Here is a 21,468-nt window from a genome sequence, read left to right as displayed (position 1 = left end):
AGGAATTCTCTCATTTCACTGGAAGTCAACTGGGTCCCGTTGTCCGTTATAAGGACTGTGGGATAACCTTCTTCTTTGAAAATCATGCGTAGTACTCTAATGGTAACTCTAGTGGTTATTTCAGGGAGGAGATAAACAATGTGCCACCTAGTATGGACATCCATTACAACTAAGCCAAATCTTTTACTGGGGTGGACACCCGGCATAGGTCCGATAAAATCAAGGCATATGCTGTGCCACACCACGCCAGGGTCATGGATGGAACTAGGGACAGATTGGGGTCCTACCTTGAGTCTTTTCTCGCTTTCGCAACACTCACTGCATCTCTCAACCCAATCAACCACATCACCATCCATTCCTGGCCACCAGAATTCATTTCTCAAACGTTTCTTTGTAATAGTTTGGCCCAAGTGCCCTTCATGCGCTAAATCAAAGAGTCTCTTATGAATGCTAAATGGGGGAATTATCTTATCACCGCGCATGATAACCTGATCTGCGACAGTGGATGACTCGTCAATGACTGCATTAAAAGGTCTAATGCTGATGGGCAAGGTGCTTTCCTTACGTCTTCCCTTCAAGATGAGGTTCATGACACTTTTTAGAACTTCATCTTGAGACATAACCTCTGCCCATTCTTACTTACTGACAGTGCCACAACTCCACTGAACCACATCCTCAACACTAGAGATATCTCCTTCTCTCTCTCTTTTGGACACCCCTGTCTTGTCTACTTCCCCCCAGTCTAAGGATAGGCGCAACATACAATCGGCTTGGACATTACGCCAGCCCAAAATGAATTCAACATCAAAATTATACTCCTGTAGTCTGGAGGCTAACCTAGCCAGTCTGGCTGACCCCTTCCCTGTTCCACCTGGTGACAGTATTTTTAACAAAGGTTTACGGTCAGTGCGCAGCTTAAATCTGCACCCCCACACATACATCCCGAAATATTCCACACCTCAAGCAGGTGCCAGGGTTTCTTTTTCTATAAACAGAATTATTGCGCTCAGTAGAAGTCAAAGTGCGAGAAGAGAATGCCACAGTTTTTTCATTAGTGCCATAATTCTGCGATAATACAGCCCCTATGCCAGTGTCACTTGCATCCACAGTGATAATAGCTTTTCCATTTACATCGAAAGGAACCAAAATGCCAGTGCTGCATATTTCCAGCTTTATGTTGTCAAGACAGTTTTTCTGATCATCCCCCCAACAAAACTTGACACCTTTCCTTATGAGTACTTTAAGGGGTTCTGTCTTACTTGCGAAGTTCTTTACAAACTTTGAGTAATACTCAATTAACCCAATGAATGAGCGCGATTGGTCTCTAACTGGAGCCAATTTTATAGATGCCAGTAAGTCTCTCTTCGGTTTAACACCATCAGACGAGATGGAATGTCCTAGGTATTCCACCTCAGTTGCCAGAAAGGAACATTTTTCACTGCGTAAAGTTAAATCTGATTCGAGAATTCTGCCTAGAGCATCTTTCAAGGCAGTGTTATGATTGCTCACACTGTCACCAAATACCAAGATATCATCCTGGAAATAGATGACATTTTTTAGATCTTTGAAAACCTCTGTGACCATACTCTGAAATACACCTGTGGCCGAACATAACCCAAAGGGCATCCTGGTAAATTAAAATATCCCTTCATTGGTGATGAAGGCTGTCAAGTGCTTTGAAGATTCATGCAAACGTATCTGATGATAAGCATGACGAAGGTCAAGCTTTGAAAAGTATTTGGCCCCTCTAAGCAACACCATAAGTTTGTTTATGTTAGGTAGTGGAAAAGTGTCAGGAATGATGTTCTGATTCAAACTTCTAAGATCAACACAGAAACGTAAATTTCCATCTGCTTTCTGTGAAATTACAACTGGAGAAATCCAAGATGAGCACTCAATCGGCTCGATGAATCCATTAGATAACATTTTGTCCAACATTTTCTTTACCTCCCCTCTTATCATGATGGGAACCTTTCTCAGCTTGTGTTGCACAGGAACAGCATTATTTTTAAGCTTTATTTTGTGGATATAGCCCTCTAGGTTGCCAAGCTGATCTCTGAAAACACTTTTACCTCCCTCCAAGATGTCTTCCACTGAAAGGTCGTCCACCACCATGACTTGTTCAACAGCGTGTGGGTCAATTCTAATATGGAGGTCATATTGGTGATGCCAACCCAAAATAGGGGGGCCCGTTTCTGCTATATACACTTCACCTTTGACAGACCTGTTTTTAAAAACAATATCAGTTGCCATGTAGCCTAGTATGTTTATCTGCTCACCTTGATACCCTCCAGGGTTAATATCTTTGTGGAATAATTTTTTTTTAGGCCACTCCTGCTTGAAAATTCTTTTAGGTATGATAGTATATAGTGACCTCGAATCAACCATTAGATCAACTCTTTTTTTTTTCAATGACAAATTCTGCTTTGGGCCTGTGTTTCCTTCTATCATTTAAATTATGAGGTTCAGTGAGATTCTCAACAACATCATACTAAGAAGGTTCAATACACAGGATTCTATCAGGTCTGTAAGAACACTAATTAACGTTAGGCTCTTCCGATAACATTGCTACCTTTCCTTTGTTTGCATCTCTACACATTCTTGCAAAATGGCCCTTGCGGCCACACCTTCTACATTCTTTCCCAATGGCCCAACACTGCTTGGAGTCAGATGTGTGATAAGTACTACCGCACTTTCCACATGTCTAATTTCCAAACCTACTAGGATACACTCTACCCCCCAACGTATTCTTTACACCTTTGAATTTAGTAGAGGCAGCTACCTCCCCTTCGCAACCCTCCACAACAGAAGTTTCACTCTCATTTGACATGTTAATTTTTGAATCCCTACAATCCATTTCTTTCATGCAAGAATCCGACTCTTCAATTATTTTAGCAATGTCAATTGCATCCTTAAGAGAGGGGTCTTTAGCAGCCCATAAGTGTTCCTGTGTTTTTCTGCTACTACATTGGACAATCAGTTGGTCCCGGATCATTTCCTCAGTCAAAGGACCAAATGTACATTTTAATGAGAGTTTGCGGAGTCTAGGGACAAAGTCATCAATAGACTCCCCTACTTTCTGTGGCTGGGTATAAAATTTGTATCTTCTCATCACTATATTTGTTTCTTTTGCAAATCTCAATTCTAATCCTTTTCGTGCCTCTTCAAAAACATTCTCAATGGGTTGACCACGTTCACTGTTTGCAACAGGTAAGTACTTAAAAATATGTTGTCCTTCTTTACCTAAAATGGTAAGTAAAATCGCTTTTTTATATATTGCTACTGTAGTCCTGCGCATCCAAAGCTTTCACATAATTATCGAACGTCTCAATCCACTCATCCCACTCTATACTTGGATTCCCTGGTTGATTAAGAAAGTGAGGAGGATTAGATACTGCGGAGACATCAAGGGCTGTTACATCCATTTTGAATTAAATGTATACTCCAAAACTAATTTGACTAGTGAAAAATGCAGGGAATGTCTGCTTATTCCTCTCTATTTCTATTTATTTTAGATGAAATGTTTCTTTAAAAAAGAAAATAAAGATTGCATCCATAACAAAGTCAGAATTGTAAATAAACTAATATGATCCTTGGGTGAGTAGCTGTTCGCCTTCTTTTTGTTAATACCCACAGCAGTCTTCACAGCAAGCCTTTTAGCAGTACATTAAATAACATGTGTATACCACTTTATACCACAAGATGGCAGTATTTCTCCAAAAACTACTGCAGACTTCTGCTATACATGCCAGGCACGCGCTTTGTTTATTATGAACGTCAATTACAGTCAGTTGACAGATCTTTCGCCTCACAATTTCCTGTAGTGTCGTTCCTTTCCTCTAACGTTCCACAGATCCTGACAAATGACGATTCTCTACTCTTTTATTTCACCACATCGACACCTTCATATGTGCGATCCCGCTCTTTCCACGAAAATCTCACACCCGGACTGCAATTAGTCCTCCGATGTGGCACACCTCATTCCCGGCATATTTATGGTTCCGCTCGCAGCTTCACACGGCTGACAGTCCTGTCACATCAAGCAGGCGCTCGGACCTCTTCAAGTCTCCTGTAATTACTCCTCCGATGTGGCACACCCCATTCCCGGCATATTTATGGCTCTGCTCGTCAGCTTTACACAGCTGACACTCCTGTCACTTCAAGCAGATGCTCAGTTGTTCTCCTCACACGTATCTCTTCAAGCACTCATTTGCAATTCTTTTTTTACTCAGCGCTTGTGACTGCGTGGGCATACCTCTCTCCCTCGATACGTCGCGATCAATCATAACAACAGGCTTTCTCTCACGATCGCATCGAAGGGGTTTACTCGCCTCACATGAACTCCAGATCTTCACACGCCAACTCTCCGCTGTACGTCGTGTTGCCTGCTGACCGAAGACCACCACGTCGCCAAGAACATGTTGTGACTTACAACATGAGGCGGAGACACAGTATAGGTTCATGCATTTATTATAGTACAGCAACACAACGTCAGCGCACCCTCCGCCTTCAGCCAGCAACTCTTCACTGACAGGTCAGCGTGCGCCTCTCGCTGTAGAACCTTCAGACCCCAACATTCCACCGTGGCGCAAGGAGCGGAGCCACAGCGTAAACAACATCATAACAAGTTGCTTGTGACTGGCTACTCCTGTGTTGATTTTTTATTCTCTGGCCCTTTATTAGAACCATCCAAGATGCCCAATATGTGTATCAACCAGGATAGGACCCCGATCCTTGATGTCTCTTGGGTCTCTGCTGGTGTTGGTTTACCATTGTTGGTAATCATTACATTTCTTTTGATGTTGATTAACTCCAATGTTTGTCATTCACGTTTGTCAAGTCATTTTTAGAGATAGCTTTGTTTCAATGCTTTCCTGTGTGCTCCCCTCATCTTTCCTCAGCCAAGACCATGTGGACCTCAGCATCTACCACTTTACCTTCCAAATGATTTTTCTAGCATATAACAACATTTATAATTGGTTCTTGTATTAGACTATTGAATAATTGTGTTGGTTTTTTTTGCAGTGTGTTACTATGATTACTAGGTGTACCACCCTCATTGGTTGCCAGCTGAATGAATGAAACAGGTTTCATCTTTGAATCAAGGAATCTCTTTTAGGCCAGCTCCAAATTTTGAGAAGACTGGAGTTGAGCTATAGCATTTAGCTCAATACCAAGTCCCCTATGGGATTAAATATAGAGGAAGACTTATTTAGACACCTGTGGTCTGCAAACTCATATCTTTCAATTAAAAGGAGCAGTGTTTGTCTCCGATTTGAGCAATAAAGTGACAATGTAGCTCGTTAGGTGGAAACTTGTGACAATTAAAAGAAGATAATATCTAAACGTGGAGTAAGCGCGACCTAGTTAAAAGTAAACAATGTTGTAGATAGATACTGAGATGGTGTTTTAGTATTTAGTAATAATGCATGCACTATGGTTTGTGGACACTTTATGCACTGACACTTTAATAAAAATGTGAATATAAACTGTGAGATATGGGTACAACTACAGATAATGCCATGAGTATGGGCGTCTACGTATATTTAAAAAGTTAATTATAATAAGTAGGATGGATTGTGTTATTATTTATGCCCATAAGGGTACATGGATTTAACTGGCATATAGTATGTTCCATGGTACCGTATTTAATCAAATCATCTTACAAAATATATAAAGAATACAAGATGGCACATCTGTGAAGATAACTTTCTTCCACAGCAATTCATTTGGCATTTAAACAAATCCAGAGATATTAGCTTTGTTAATTTAGCCCACGTGGGCACAAAGTTATGTGATGCATATATTTTTGTAGTGAATCTTTTTAGTGAATATCTATAAGTGTTGTCTATGATAAAATATTGCTGTGGTTGGATTACCATCTAGTAATTAAATATTACTTTACATTAAAAAATTATAAAAAATCACTGAACAACCCAGAGGTTACAAGGATGTAATAGTTAGGAAATAGAATTTAAAAAACTTAAAAATTAACTGAAAGCCTGAAGGTTACAGGGACGTTATAGTTAGGTTCACAATTTACAGACACAAAACCATAGAAATTTAGCAGTTATTGTGAGAGCTATCTCAATGAACTATAATTCGTGCCCTAAGGTAATTATAACGTGCACCCTCACCATGCACTGCTAATTACCCCACATATTACATCACTCATGACATCTTCTATGACATCATTTATAATACCCATGCAACATTTGCTGTAAAATTATTGATGAAAAAATTGTACATGGAGGGGGTGTGAGTTACAGTTACCTTAGGGCACGAGTTATACTTTCTTGTGATAACTCCAACTATAACTGCTGAATTTCTATGATTTGGTGTATGTAAATTATATATATATATATATATATATATATATATATATATATATATATATATATATATATATATATGAACAAAGTAATCCTGCTTCACCAGAGACATCCAATGAAGAAGGCACGCCAATTCCTCCGTATACAACCACTTCCCTTCCATGGGAAAGAAGAGGAGAGCAAACCACAAATTCTGTGCTTTAATCCGTGTTTATTTTGCCATAACAAACACCATGTCCACCATGACACCTTTTGGTCTCACAAGACGTTGATCACATGACGCGACTTTGGAGAATCCTGATACATTTAAAATGCCAGTGCATACACACGTGAGCTCAACCATTTCCAATAGACATCAAGAAAATATTTGTAAAGAAAATTCTATGTATGTGCAAAATCCGCAATGGTTAGCCACAGTCAGCAAAGCATAGTACATTGAAGAGAATCAATGTATAAATGACATTTTAATAAACATGGTAACAAAATCACGTAAAATACATATTTTGTTACAAATTACGAGTGAACTGATAGTTTTCTGAATATTGAAGTTGAGAGTTTGTACAACACTTCTTTATTGTTATACTTGTATAATACATTTATAAAGCAGGGTTGAAAATTAATTAAAACCACTACTCTTACTCGTCCTCATGTCTTCTCAATTGCAGTAAGGTTTATAAATTAGTTTAAAACCATAATGGAAACATCTATACTGTTTCGCGTTATGCCAAAATGCTGGTCTGTGCTAAAATATCTGAACAGGGTCTAGTATCAGTGTATGGTACTGAAACTTACATGATGTCTAAGTCAAAAATTGTAAGGTGTCTAAAGTGCAAATGTGCAACAAATATGAATATATAATGAAAAATTGTGTATTCAAAACAGGATTGTTAGTATTGAAATAAATTCTTACTAAAAAATAATAACATAATGCTGTTGCAGCTGATTGCAGATCCTAAATAGAGTCAATATATTGCTAGTGCTAATTCAAGTGGTGGGAGTAGACATGCTGTAAGTTTATTAACTACAAACATGTGTAAAAGTCCTCGCTGGAGTGGTGACCATTGGGTGTCTAGTATCTAACCGGATAATGTATTTAGTCTCAAGCTGTCAAAGCTTGGCTTCCCAGTTGCCTCCTCTTCTTGAACTAGGAATAGCATCAATCAAGAAGTATTTGAGATGGTCCAAATTATTCTCATGAGTCTCCCTAAAGTAGCGTGCCACAGGGTAAGTCGGATCCGAGTTTGTGATTGCTCTCATGTGTTGCAATATATATATTACAATAATATCAAAGTTTAGAATATAGTTTACTCTAATACCCTTTTTATAATGCATCGTTATTTTATTGTGTTGAATTAAGTTTTTATTTAATTAATTATGGTATTGTAAAAAGTATGTTTAAAATATAGTAAATATATTTTCTCAGGTAGGCGGGTATATGGGAGAACTGAAAGTGTTTTTTTCATTCTGTAATAATTCATTTTAATGGTTCGAGTAGAACCACCTGATCACCTTAAAGAATTGTTCAAACAAGTGTGTGACTGTAAAAGAGAATACATACGATATGGTTTTAATTCGACTAAAATTCCTGAAAATAAAATGAGATTCATGAGGAAATGATGAATATTGGTTCACTGAGAAGCTATAACATGAAAATATACTACAGTTAAAAAAAGTACTGAATAGTACGTATAACGTTGTGCAATCATACAACAAAACCCAGGACATGGGGAGTGCAAGAACATTGTTTATTTAAATGAAGGTTTGTTTAAAACTATAACTAGAATTTGAAGCAAGACAGCGGGGCACAGCAAAAGAGCGAGACTTGGGGCATATACCTCCCCTCCCACCGCCCCCTCCTCTTGTGAAGGGCATAGTTCAGGCAACATTCTGATTATCACAATATCAAAATGCCTAAAATGCATGTGTTGTGTTGCCAAGCAGTAAAACAGTTCTTGGTTAAATCTAGCTAGCACAGTGACACCAATATCCAGACACCATAGCAGCGTCCACGTTGACCCAGAAAAAAACGTTATATTTCCGTCAATGTATACAAAATATTTGCGAGCATAAAGACTCGAAACGTCTGACATAAACTAAGTAGTGTTATACTTTGGATGTCCGCTTGATGGCACGAGTGCACAATTTTCATTCCAACTCGCACTATGAGCTGTGCTGTTGGGTAGCAGGACCAGTCTCGCCAATCAATCGAAAAGAGATTTGAACTTGAAAAGGTCGCAGGACATTTTTATTAGAATTTCCTTTAATGTACTGTGTCTTGTTTTTAACCAATCTAGCAGCAAATTCAGGAAAATTGCAGAAAAAACACAAAGGGCAAATCCTCCTCACCTGTAAAATGGTGAAGTTTTCCAGCACGCTGTTCATCATGTACTTCTCGGGAAGGTGTTTGAGTTTGTGTATGAAGTTGATCATGTATTCACAGAGCGGGGAGCGGTGGATCCGGTACAGGTAGCGGCCGTTCTCGTAACGCGCATGCTCAGTCTGCGGGGGGGGGGGGGGGAGACAACCAATAAACACAGGGAGAGGTCAGATTAAATCATCCCACAAACAAAAGGCGGCAACTTGTGCTCTTCAATAATTCGACAAAACTATACCAAGACTTGCAGGAAAAAAGGTGAGAAAGAGAAAATTTGAGGCTGAAAAATTGCGAGTAAAGTGACACTTCCCCTCGTAGAACGAAAGAGTTTAATAGACGGCTTCAGATTTGCCAAATTACTGATGTTCAGCAGTCCCTGGCTTGTTCTAATTACACCACTTTTAAGTTTCTGAATGCTGACCCGTAGAGAGCAATTCACAAAATAATGTATGAGTATAGGGGAGTGGCACTACTGGAGTACTCTTTTTAAGTACTCTTACATGTTTGTCAACTGGCCCCGAAACATCCAACCCTCTAATGGTAAAAGTGCAGACAGCTTGCTGTCTTTTCTGTTTGCACTAATTGCACATCAGAGCTCTATTTGAGATGATTTAGGGGCAAAACACAAGGACAAGTAAATACATTCCTGATTTAACCCTCAGTCTTAATGACTGCAGTAGGGTTATGATACAAGGACATATTTAAAACCTTCAGCTGCTTGAATCCTGCTTCCTTTCTCTTAGAATAAACCTTGCAAACAATTTGGCACCAGATCAACCCTCTTCAAGTTGAGCTTCTTCCCAGGATGCCCCTCCTGCGGACTTCGGGCAACTTTTAAAGTTTATCTGAATTGGGAAATCTGCCAAAAAGCAAAGAGTGCCCCATCTGTCCTGTTCAGAGTGCCTAGAGGTCCTATAATCCTAAATAGGGTTGACAGGACATCCATCACATTTCTGTGGATATGCTGCATATGCCAAATTCTAACTAAGGACTTTACACTACTCCTTGATTAAAACAATACCCCTGTTGTCCCACCCCTGATTTTAGCCTCCACCGGCTGAAGACAGGCACCCAAGCTGGGGCGGCACCTCCACGTGGGCGTCAGAGAATCGCCCCACTGCTTTCTCGCACTGCGAGAAGCAGAAACGTAAAATGGTATAAATACCATTTTACGTTTCTGCTTCCCGCACTGCGAGAAAGCAGAAGAAGGGTATGCCTGGTTGGGGGCAGGCGGGTTGGCAGGGAGTGGCTAACCTAATGTTATGGGCGCTGATTGTTTGGTCGGCCCCAGGGCCGACCAAACCAGTCATTGCACTCTCCGTTTTATCCATGCAGGCTGCTGTGCAGCCTGCATGAACAAAACAGCCTCCCTGTAGACTCCTGTAAGGATGGCGTCCTAGCCAATCACAACGCTGCCATTGCAGTGTTGTGATTGCCTTAGGGGAGTAGAGGGAGGCTGCCTGTTTCTGCTTCCTGTGAGCACTGAGCAGGAGACGCGACGTGGGATTCCGGACCGGAGGCAAGTTTTTTTAAAGTTTAAAAAAAAAATTAAATTAACATCGCCTCCCCCGCGCAACCCCCGCACCCTCCACCTGCGAGTCATGCCGACCGCGACTGCACCCAAGTTGTCTCCTCTTTGGCCGTAAGCGCCATCTTGCCAAACCCAGAAACCCCAGATCAATCAACCTCTTCTGGACTTTAGCTTCCACCTTCCTAAAAATTTTAAAATATGTCCTTCCTCTGCTTAACTCAGATATCCCAGATGTCCTCCTCTGAATTCTAACACCCACCCGACATCTAAAAAATCCCTCATCTGGATGCAAGCTGCATGTTGCCTAACAGAGATATCCCCTATGGCCCACCTCTTAACCAGCTTCACCACTCACACTCCACATCCTCAGAGTGTAGCACCCATTGAACACAATCATCCCTGGACCAATGGTTTAAGTCTCTTTGACAACTTTGTGCTTGAAGTCTCTTTGACAACTGAAAGAGGTTGTCAAATGGAACTGAATTTGTGTCTCGAAGATGCAGGCACTTAAGCTCTCAACCTGGACCAATAACTGGACCATTACCACGCCTATATGACAGCTCGACCACTCATTAAACTTTTCTAGGTCAAGTAAATAACTCGATCATAATTCCTACAATTTCTTGTACTACTGTACTTACTCCCTCCAATTTTGAAATCTATTAAACCAAATGACTGATATCATACTTTCTCTTGGCTCACCAGAGAATTGATCCTTAAATTTTATGAAGGTCTTAAACCTGTCATACTAATGATAACTCACAGTTATGGCATCTCATAAAATAGACACCAAGACTCCAATTATCACCGCAAGCACCAAACCAAATCCCACATAAACAGATGGTGCTCTAATGACTTCAAGTATCAATCATCTGTACCTTTGATAAACTCAATGAGCTTTAAGACCCTGTCTCCCAAACACCTGTCCGTACCATGACTGTAAAAAGTCTCTCTCACTTGACTGCACAATATGCACTGAACTCTTTGAGCATAAGAGATATGGCAGGAAAACCTATGCCAGCCATGATGAGACACAATCACTCCATATATACATAAACCATGTCTGAAGCATCCAATGCAAATTAAAATGTCATACCTAATCCATAAGAAAACCCCAAAACGACACTCATGAAAGAGAACACTAAAGGAAAAGTATGTTTTGGCCTCCCCCAATGTAGATAAGCAATTGTCCAAAAACTGCTGACTGCGTTATTGGAAGTATTGTCCTTTGACATCTCAGAACCACATATGGACTTACACGTTTCCCTGAGAAATGAGACAATAAAAATTGGCAAAATGGGAAACGTTGGTGATAGGGGCACTTACTCCAAAAAGTTTAGGACTACATATAATACACAAGATTCTGTAATCCCTGTATAATAAACCTGTGTCTTATTTCTTTATAATAGACGACTTGTGACACACCCAGTTACCTATTATAAAGAAATGATATCAGAACTCAACTGTAATCGTTTATTGCTGTTGAATTCTGATGTCACAATGCCTTCTGCCAGGAGCCATGAGGAAAGGCAGGTAAGGTCACGGAGCATATTTAAAGCAGCTGTTAAAGAACAAAAACAAAATGTTGCCTTTCTTTGCTCTGCATTTCCAGCTGTACAGTGACCAGCAGAAAGGCGATATTTATTGCAACATGTATACTTTTTGTACTCCTTTGGTAATTATAGAAATGTTAGAATCTTTCTATATTTTTTGTAACTGACTTGTATTAAGTTGATTCTAATATCTTTTTGCAACAAATATCTAACAGCTTGGTTGATGTGTTAAATTCTGAACCAGAGATGCTATTTTCATTCTTACTTTTTACAAACAGGCTCTGTCTTGCATATGAAAGAGCTACACACAAAGGATTTAAGTGGTTTGTGGGAAAGGTGATGGTGTGACCATGTATTACAGGGAATAAGATACCCCCTGCTGTGACACAATAACTATTTTGCACATCACCTTAGTGTTCCATAGCCTTATAAAAGAACTCAGCCTTTCGGCCTCCTTCCTCTATATGATCATAGAACTCCTCGATGACTTGCAATATCCTTATAACGTACGACAGTGCATACTTTATCCCATATCTACCAGCCACCTGTAACAGGGTACGTTTCATGGATGAATGCCTAGAGAACATGACAGTCCAACTCCCTAGGAAAACATCTTTCTGGGAGATTCCACCCCTTGGGGCTTTTGCATTGACCTGGCGACTCAGCCAATATCATTTATATTGTTAATGTTTATAATAACATACAGTAAATCCACGTTTGGGAAGGTATTGAATATGGGAGTAAAAAGGAGCAGATTTAGTATGCGAAAGAGGGAAAATGTATGTAGGAGAAAAAATAGCAACATAATATAATTGAACATAACACATTTAACATAATAAAGTGAACACATAACCTGAACTGAAGTGAAGTGTTACACCTAGTCAGCATTATTGGAATTTTGGCTTTGAATGTATGATGTCACTTGTTGTGAACCCCCTTCCTATATGTTAAACTATTATTGTTTTCTTCACATCACTGTCTCCGCATAAGCCTTACAAAAACGAAGGAACTGCCTTTTAACCCCTTCTACGCTCATGACGAGCGTCATGTAACGCGGGATTTTTAAAATCGCAGCGGGAAAACCGCTAGCGCGCATGCGGTTAAAAGGATGTAAACGCCTTCGTTATATATGTTGACTTTTTTTGTCCTCGAGCACTAAACTTGTAAGCTGGCTCCACACCCTACATATTAACTATGCAACAATATGTGGACCTGTTTTTCATATGCATCTCATGTGTATACTAAATTATAAACTGTTTTCATTTGAGGGGCTCTTAATGCACTCCTGGGCTTCCCTCCTTTAACATTTATGGAAGTCATTTGCCCGCAGGATTAGGGGATGAGCTTGCTATTCAATTCAATAAAGTTCGAAAAAAGTAGAAATATTAAAATGAATCCTTTGTGCTGAACTGCAAATCACATTTGCTTTTCGGAAATCCTCTGACCACGTGGTAATCCGTTTGGGTCTGTAATTCTCCTGTTGCTCTAGCTTCCAGAAATCCTGTGGGATAGCTACGTGTTCAATGCAAATGTCAAGTACTCAATCAATCATTTATTCTTCCTCTAGAGAAAATGATCACCAGGAATTATATAAAGCCATACATGATAACCTCGAAATATGACAACTGAGTAACTTGACAAACTTATTCCACCGTATACTGATGTGTAAATCCTCTCTATAGAACGGAGAGCCAAAAGAACACAAAACGTTGATTATTTTTTGGGCTTTCGAGTTCCCAACCGCAACTACTTGAGCACTTGTTTTGTACTGCCTACCGTCCACCAGAGGGCGGACACTGTCCATCTTTGCCACTTCAGCATTCCTGACAGTACACATTTATTAGTCCAAAGCAAATGCGGAAAGGTTAGCATGCATTCATATCTGCCAACTCACACGGTGCCAACTTGTGACTTACGATATCGGCCCCCATCACAGGGTGTGATATTAGCTCCACTGAGGAGCTAATATCACACGGTGGCAGGGAAAACGAGCTGAAAACCACTGTAAATTGTGGTTCTCCAGCTCCTTTTCCGAGGATTTGACCTGTCGATGTCCATTAAAGGGTGTGGGAGGAAAATACATCGATAAAAGGGAGAGGAAAGCAGAAAGAGAAAACATGAAAAAGAGAGGGACTGAGACAGGAATAAACTAATGCCTGACCTTCCACATTCTGTAAAATGAAACAACATCCAGTTGAATTACGTACACACTCTAGAAACTAAAAAAAAATATGTGTGTATGGAGAACGGGGAGTTCATTTCACAGCATGGATGAATACATGGAAAAAACATTCAGACTTGGGTGCTTCTGCCTTTGTACTGATAGACTGCCTTTCTGTATGGTCCTTGGTACTGTACACATCAACACAACATGTTTCAGTCATTGTATTGTATTTCTGTGTCTTTAAGATAATCTCTGGTAGGTAAAATGCCTGTGGTTGAGGGCACAATGTTCACCAACTAACATGCAATAGAGATCAGTGGCAGTTGGAAAAATTATCTCATGAGTCACTTTGTTGCTGTGTTTCTACGCTTAGCTGTAAAGGTATGCGAATTTGTAAAAGTGCACTATCACCCTAAGTCGTCACTTCTATGATCAACAAAACATGGTTCTACACGACAAAGTGGTGGCGAACATTTTTCAACAATTGGGTTATCCAACCATCGATCTCCTTGCTGATGAGTCAAACAAAAAATGCCACACCTTTGCGTCAATGTTTTACTGACCACCATTGGTAGTGAACTTTTGTTTATGCTTTTCCTCCTCTTCGTCTCATTCCAAAGGTCATAACCAAACTCACACGCTCCAGGACGAGGATGATTCTAATAGCACCAGACTGGCCATGGCTTTGGTGGTACCCGGACCTTCTGCATCTCTCAGAGTGTCCAGACAGTAGGCTTCTGTGCAGACCGGACCTTCTGTCCAAGTTGAAAGGGAGAATCCATCATCCCAACTGTCCCTCATTGAACTTAGCAGCATGGCTCCTGAGGTCCTCCAGTACGGCCACCTAAGTCTTCCTCAGGACTGCATGAACATTTTGAGAGAGTCCAGAAGACCTTCTACAAGACATTCCTATTCTTTAAAATGGAAAAGGTTTTATTTGTGGTGTATCAATTGACAAAAAACACAACCTAGGCAACCAATATATAGAAACACAATTTGATGTAGAAGGACAAATGTCTGCCATATATTATAAAATCAGTATTTTATTATGAAATTAAAAATACAACAAATAATGACGTAATACAATTTTTAGGTCATAAAAAAATTAATCACAAAATTGCAAAATTAAAATTCGTACATGGTACATTATACATAAAAAACACTATACAACACTCTATACATAATAGGGGGGAAAATTAAAATAAAACAATTAATTAACACCAAAGAGTGTCAAATAACTAATAGGTGGCACAATATTTCAAATAACTAATAGGTGGCACAATATTTCTGAGAAATATTGTGCCACCTATTAGTTATTTGACACTCTTTGGTGTTAATTAATTGTTTTATTTTAATTTCCCCCCTATTATGTATAGAGTGTTGTATAGTGTTTTTTATGTATAATGTACCATGTACGAATTTTAATTTTGCAATTTTGTGATTAATTTTTTTATGACCTAAAAATTGTATTACGTCATTATTTGTTGTATTTTTAATTTCATAATAAAATACTGATTTTATAATATATGTCAGACATTTGTCCTTCTACATCAAATTGTGTTTCTATATATTGGTTGCCTAGGTTGTTTTTTGTCAATTGATATTCTTTCCCTGACCTAGGAACTACAGTATCTATGTCTTCAGGGGGTCCTTGTTAAATATACGTCATTTTATTTGTGGTGTATACATAATGGGTTCCAACCTACCAAGGGGCAACGGGAGGTAATGTTGCCCTATCTCCTACAGTTAGCCAAGTTGGGTCTAAAATTTGCATATATAAAGGTACACCTGGCTGCCATTACGGCGTACAGAAAGTCTCCAACTAACCCTTCTTTCTTCCAGCTACAGGTGGTTAAGGATTTCATTCAGGGTTTAAAGAAAGTTGTTCCCCCTGTCCGGTCTCCACCTCCCTGGGAGTTGAACCTGATTCTTTCTAAGCGTATGGGTCCCCCCATTGAGCCTATTCACAAAGCCACCCTTCAGCACCTTACATGGAAAGCTGCCTTTTTGGTGGCAATTACTTCAGCTCGTAGAGTGAGCGAGATTCAGGCGCTCTGTTCCCAGGAACCATACAAGTTTTTTCATCACAACAGAGTGGTTTTAAGAACCCGCCCCTCCTTCCTTCCTGTTACTGTCATTTATGGAAGTCATTTGCCCGCAGGATTAGGGGATGAGCTTGCTATTCAATTCAAGCGCTTATGACCATTGATGAGGATCTCCTGGAAGAGAATGATATGCTACTTACCTGTAATTCTAGTTCTCTTCCAGGGGGTATCCTCATCAAAGTCATAAGCAACCCACAAACCTTCCCGGGCAAATGATTCAAAATGTTGTCATCTCTTTGTATCCTGACTTCCAGGTCTCCGCTGTAGGAGAGTAGGGTCTGCTTCCTATGGTTACCCCCACTTTTTGCTGTGTTTCACTGGTTGTTCGACTTTAAGTCTGGCTGTGGCCCTGATAATCAGGACCACAGCCTAGCTGTTCTCTCTAAAGTTATTCCATGTACATTTAGGTACATACCAGATTGGTTACTGAGTTACCTTGTGAACCCCTAGTATATGGTACCTTAGTTACCCAGGGCATAGGTAACCAGAGGCCTACCAGGGGCTGAAGCATGTATTATGCCACCCCTGGGAAGCCTTCCAAAATGGCACCACAGGTCTGCACTTGTAGCCCGGGTAAGGTGGTGTAAACACCCCTTACTGGGATATAGTATACCTATATCCACCATTTAAAACAGACACATATTAACCTATAAGTCACTCCTATGGCAGGCCTTGACAATCCCGAAGGCAGGGTGCTTGGTTTTGTGTGAGAGTGTGCCCTAGCATGAGCTGAGCCCCCCTGCAGCTTTCAGAATCCCTTCCTTATAGCTGTTCTGTTATATGGCCATACCATATACTCTTAAGTGCATTATAAATCTCGTGGTCAATGCTAACTTTGGTTTGGCTTTATCAAAACATGCCGTGTTTGGTGTCAAAGACTTTGGAATACTACCCCCGCCAGTTCTGGCATCGGGGGTAGCATTCCACCCTTCCAGAGGGAGAAGAAATGTACACACTGGTATACCCGGTTAAAGTTTAAAAGAGCCTCAGCATCACAAAATGGATGCTGCTGCCACAGACACGAGTCTGACCTCCTGCTGCTGGACGAAACTTCGGCAGGGGAGTCTTGGACAATAGGTTTCCTGTTCAGGGAGGTGCCAGCACCTCCCCAAACAGGCTTTAGTGTATTGGGGCAGGGTGAGTTGCATTCAGTGAATGCTTTTCAGACACTGCCTGGGGCACACAAGGTGCTCCATGCATTTCCCAGTTCAAACCGGTTGCTGGGGCACTCAGCCTCAGCTCTGGCGCGAAACTGGACAAAGGGGAAGGGGTGTAATCACCCCCTCCCCAGGTCCTCCCATATGTGGGACCTTAGAGTTAGTCCATCCCCTAAACTTAGTATAAGTATAGGACCCCAGTCCCTAGGACTTTAGATTACCCTGCACGAAACTATGAACACAAAATCTTGGACCTTCGACATTCCACATCGACTGGAAGACGGAAGAAATCTCCCTTGGGGTCAAGGAGTGACTCCCCTGTTCAAATAGGCACTTAAGAGCATCTTGCCGGTCTGCATTTTCGAGGCTCCCGCCGGATCCCGAAGAATCTACGACACAGGACACAGACTTCTAGACTTCTCTGATGCCGACACTAGATCCCAGCAAAGCTGAGACCCGCAGCCATCGCGAGAGACGTGGGACCGGAACTCCTGGACATCTTGCAATTTTGCAACTACACCTACTTCCCGAAGTTTCCCGAAGTTGTGCATTGGGCTGTTTGTTACCTTTGCCCGAGCACCTTTTGCACCGAAGCTGAGAGGCCTGACCTCCACGAGTCTTCCGTGAGTCCCTTTTCTTAAACCACAGCTCGAGGCTCCTTCACAATGCCTAGTCCTGGGTCCCCATGAAGGACAATCCTTTGTTTCTTGGGTTTTCCTGGTTGCTCCAGACGTGCCCTGATTCCCTTCCAAAGGGTGAGTCCCTCAGACCTTGCTGGTCTGCACCGAAGCCAATCTTGTCTTCTTGCATGGGTTGCTGTTGCCAAGACTTGTTGGGTCCAATCCGGATACCGACGCTGCAGCACTCAACATCCTTCGTGGGACAGCTCGAATCCAGCTCCTGGTCAGCTTGCCACCTGATGTCCTGCAGTTCAGTGGACTCGAGGCTTCGCTGGGCGCCTCATTGCTTAGCGCTCAGTTGTGGCGCTTGGGTGTGATTCTGCAGCGCTATTTTTAAACTTCCTCGTTTAATATTTTATTTTTATATTACTTTCTTTCCCCTGTTTTTAAAGGGCTTCCACCTACCTGCACTATAATTGTTGCTTGCACCGCGCTTGGCGGGTCCCGGCTCCTGTCGGTGTGTGTTGCCGGCAGCTCCGTTTTCGCAGCGGCCATTTTGGGTGAGGGTGGTTTTCTGGCTCTGGGGTAAACGCTCTAGCGGTTTTGGCTATCGACCTCCTCTTAAGGGAGGCAACCAGGGGGCTCTGTCTTGCCACCTGATGTCCTGCAGTTCAGTGGACTCGAGGCTTCGCTGGGCGCCTCATTGCTTAGCGCTCAGTTGTGGCGCTTGGGTGTGATTCTGCAGCGCTATTTTTAAACTTCCTCGTTTAATATTTTATTTTTATATTACTTTCTTTCCCCTGTTTTTAAAGGGCTTCCACCTACCTGCACTATAATTGTGGCTTGCACCGCGCTTGGCGGGTCCCGGCTCCTGTGAGTGTGTGTTGCCGGCAGCTCCGTTTTCCCAGCGGCCATTTTGGGTGAGGGTGGTTTTCTGGCTCTGGGGTAAACGCTCTAGCGGTTTTGGCTATCGACCTCCTCTTAAGGGAGGCAACCAGGGGGCTCTGTCTTGCCACCTGATGTCCTGCAGTTCAGTGGACTCGAGGCTTCGCTGGGCGCCTCATTGCTTAGCGCTCAGTTGTGGCGCTTGGGTGTGATTCTGCAGCGCTATTTTTGAACTTCCTCGTTTAATATTTTATTTTTATATTACTTTCTTTCCCCTGTTTTTAAAGGGCTTCCACCTACCTGCACTATAATTGTGGCTTGCACCGCGCTTGGCGGGTCCCGGCTCCTGTGGGTGTGTGTTGCCGGCAGCTACGTTTACGCAGCGGCCATTTTGGGTGAGGGTGGTTTTCTGGCTCTGGGGTAAACGCTCTAGCGGTTTTGGCTATCGACCTCCTCTTAAGGGAGGCAACCAGGGGGCTCTGTCTTGCCACCTGATGTCCTGCAGTTCAGTGGACTCGAGGCTTCGCTGGGCGCCTCATTGCTTAGCGCTCAGTTGTGGCGCTTGGGTGTGACTCTGCTGCGCTATTTTTAAACTTCCTCGTTTAATATTTTATTTTTATATTACTTTCTTTCCCCTGTTTTTAAAGGGCTTCCACCTACCTGCACTATAATTGTGGCTTGCACCGCGCTTGGCGGGTCCCGGCTCCTGTGGGTGTGTGTTGCCGGCAGCTCCGTTTTCGCAGCGGCCATTTTGGGTGAGGGTGGTTTTCTGGCTCTGGGGTAAACGCTCTAGCGGTTTTGGCTATCGACCTCCTCTTAAAGGGAGCCATACCTACGCGCAGCGGTAACGCGCAGCAGGAACGCCGGATCACCGCCGGAGTCACGCCAGAGTCCAGCCCGTCTGCGCCCGTCAGCGTCCCGGAGGTGGGCGGAGCGGCGGGAAATCTGGACCTGGGGTGACCGTGCTCATTTGGAGCAATCATGGTCAGTTATACATCTGGGCAACTCCGGTCCCTACAAAGGGTATCGTGTGGCTGCTTCAAGGTTTTCCCTGCTCGCTTTAGGGGCAAGAGCAAATGCCCTGGTTGTGGCTGGTCGAAAGGCGCTGGCCTACGGCCACCCCCTTACCGGGAGGTGGTCCCGGTGAAGCATCTTTGTATGCTATTAAACACCAGGTCAGTGCGTAGTCACGCTCAGGAGCTCTTTGACCTCCTGACTTTGGAAAAACCGGTCTGTCTGATGCTTACAGAGACCTGGTTGGGAGCCTCCTCCAACCCGGATATCGCCTCGGCGATCCCATCAGATTATAGCATCTATAGGCAGGACAGACCGGAAGGAAGGGGTGGCGGTGTAGCTATCGTGGTGAAGAACTCTGTTGTATGTTCTATTATTCCCACTGAGGCCATCAAAGGGTCTGAGTCCCTTGCCTTTTCTTTATCTTTGGCGCCGCATCAGTCAGTGAAAGGATTGTTAGTGTATAGACCTCCGGGTCCAGCAGGCACTTTTTTTGAAGAACTCCAGTCTATTATGCTATCGCTGGCCATGAGAGCCGACCATGCATTCTGGCCGGTGACTTCAACTTTCACATGGACGATGTGCAGGACCCAGACGTGATTAAATTATCTGATATCACGATTCCCCTGGGCTTAGCCCCCTTTCTCTTCGAACCAACGCATGACAAAGGCCATACCCTGGATCAGGTCTTCTCGTCCTCCCCCATAGAGGTGACGGCACTTATGCCGGTTCTTTGGACTGACCATCACCTGGCTCAGTTTTATATACTGGGCAATGAGAAATCCCGGAGTTGTGCCCCTAGGCAGTTTGGATTAGCGACAAGGGCATTGCACCAGGTGACTCCATAATTGCTGTCTAAAGCACTGTGTGAACATCCCTGCCCTCTTACGGGGGTTTTGGATAGGGACCTGGAATCCTTGAAGGCCTGGTTTGAGGATAGGCTGAATGATCTGGCCCCATTGCGGCCTCCTCGATCATTACCCAAACGGGTTTCTGCCCCGTGGTTTACTGGTGCGCTGCTTGCTTCTCGCAGGCAGTGTAAGGTGGCGGAGAGGAATTGGCGAGCCGAGTACAACCCAGAGGCCAGACTCGAGTTTAGAACTAGGGTCAAAGCCTATCACCGAGCTATTCTTCTTGAGAAGAAAAGCTATTTTGCCAGGAGGATCGAGGATGCCTCGAACTCCTGTAAAGAGATCTTTTCGATCGTCAGGGAATATATCGCCCCGCGGTCGAATGCGGCCCAGTCTGTTCCCACCCAGAAGTGGGTATCGGATCTGGCATGCTTCTTTACGGCTAAAATTAAGTTGATACAGGAGTCTTTTCTACCGCGGCCGGCGGCTGCCTTGTCCGGCTCCGAGGTTAGTCTTGTTCCATCGGTCCCCTCGGGGCCTGTCCTGTCAGACTTTCCGCCTATCTCAACTGCCTTGTCTTTGACACTTTTGGCCAATCTCAAATCTGGTAGCCGCTAGATCCATGCCCGGCCAAATTTTTGGCGAAGATGGCGGAGGTAGTTAACCCGCTGGTCAACCCTCTCCTGAATCTCTCTTTGAGCCAAGGCGAGGTTCCTCTGGCGTGGAAGCAAGCCATGGTCATTCCCCTTATTAAGAAGCTCGGTCTGGCTCCTGAGGTCTTGGCCAATTACAGGCCTATATCTCTTCTTCCTGCTTTGGCCAAGACCCTGGAGAAGCACGTGCACAGCGTGCTCTCCAATTTTTTGGAAGCTAACGATCTGC

The 21,468-nt window shown here is 42.8% G+C and overlaps 1 protein-coding gene across 1 annotated transcript in view; it reads right to left on the bottom strand.

Annotated features, from left to right (window-relative positions):
* TEAD4 (TEA domain transcription factor 4) overlaps positions 1-21,468 on the bottom strand; it is a 479,147-nt gene that overhangs the window by 4,191 nt on the left and 453,488 nt on the right. Inside the window, exon 10 of the mRNA XM_078647400.1 lies at positions 8,679-8,831. Within this exon, the coding sequence (XP_078503526.1) occupies positions 8,679-8,831 (153 nt within the window). The remainder of the gene's footprint in view (positions 1-8,678; positions 8,832-21,468) is intronic.

The sequence above is a fragment of the Lissotriton helveticus genome, chromosome 1_1 (assembly GCF_964261635.1).
Source record: "Lissotriton helveticus chromosome 1_1, aLisHel1.1, whole genome shotgun sequence".
NCBI classification, from domain to species: Eukaryota; Metazoa; Chordata; class Amphibia; order Caudata; family Salamandridae; genus Lissotriton; species Lissotriton helveticus.
Note: the sequence above shows the minus strand (reverse complement) of the source record. Positions and strands in the feature narration are given on the sequence as shown.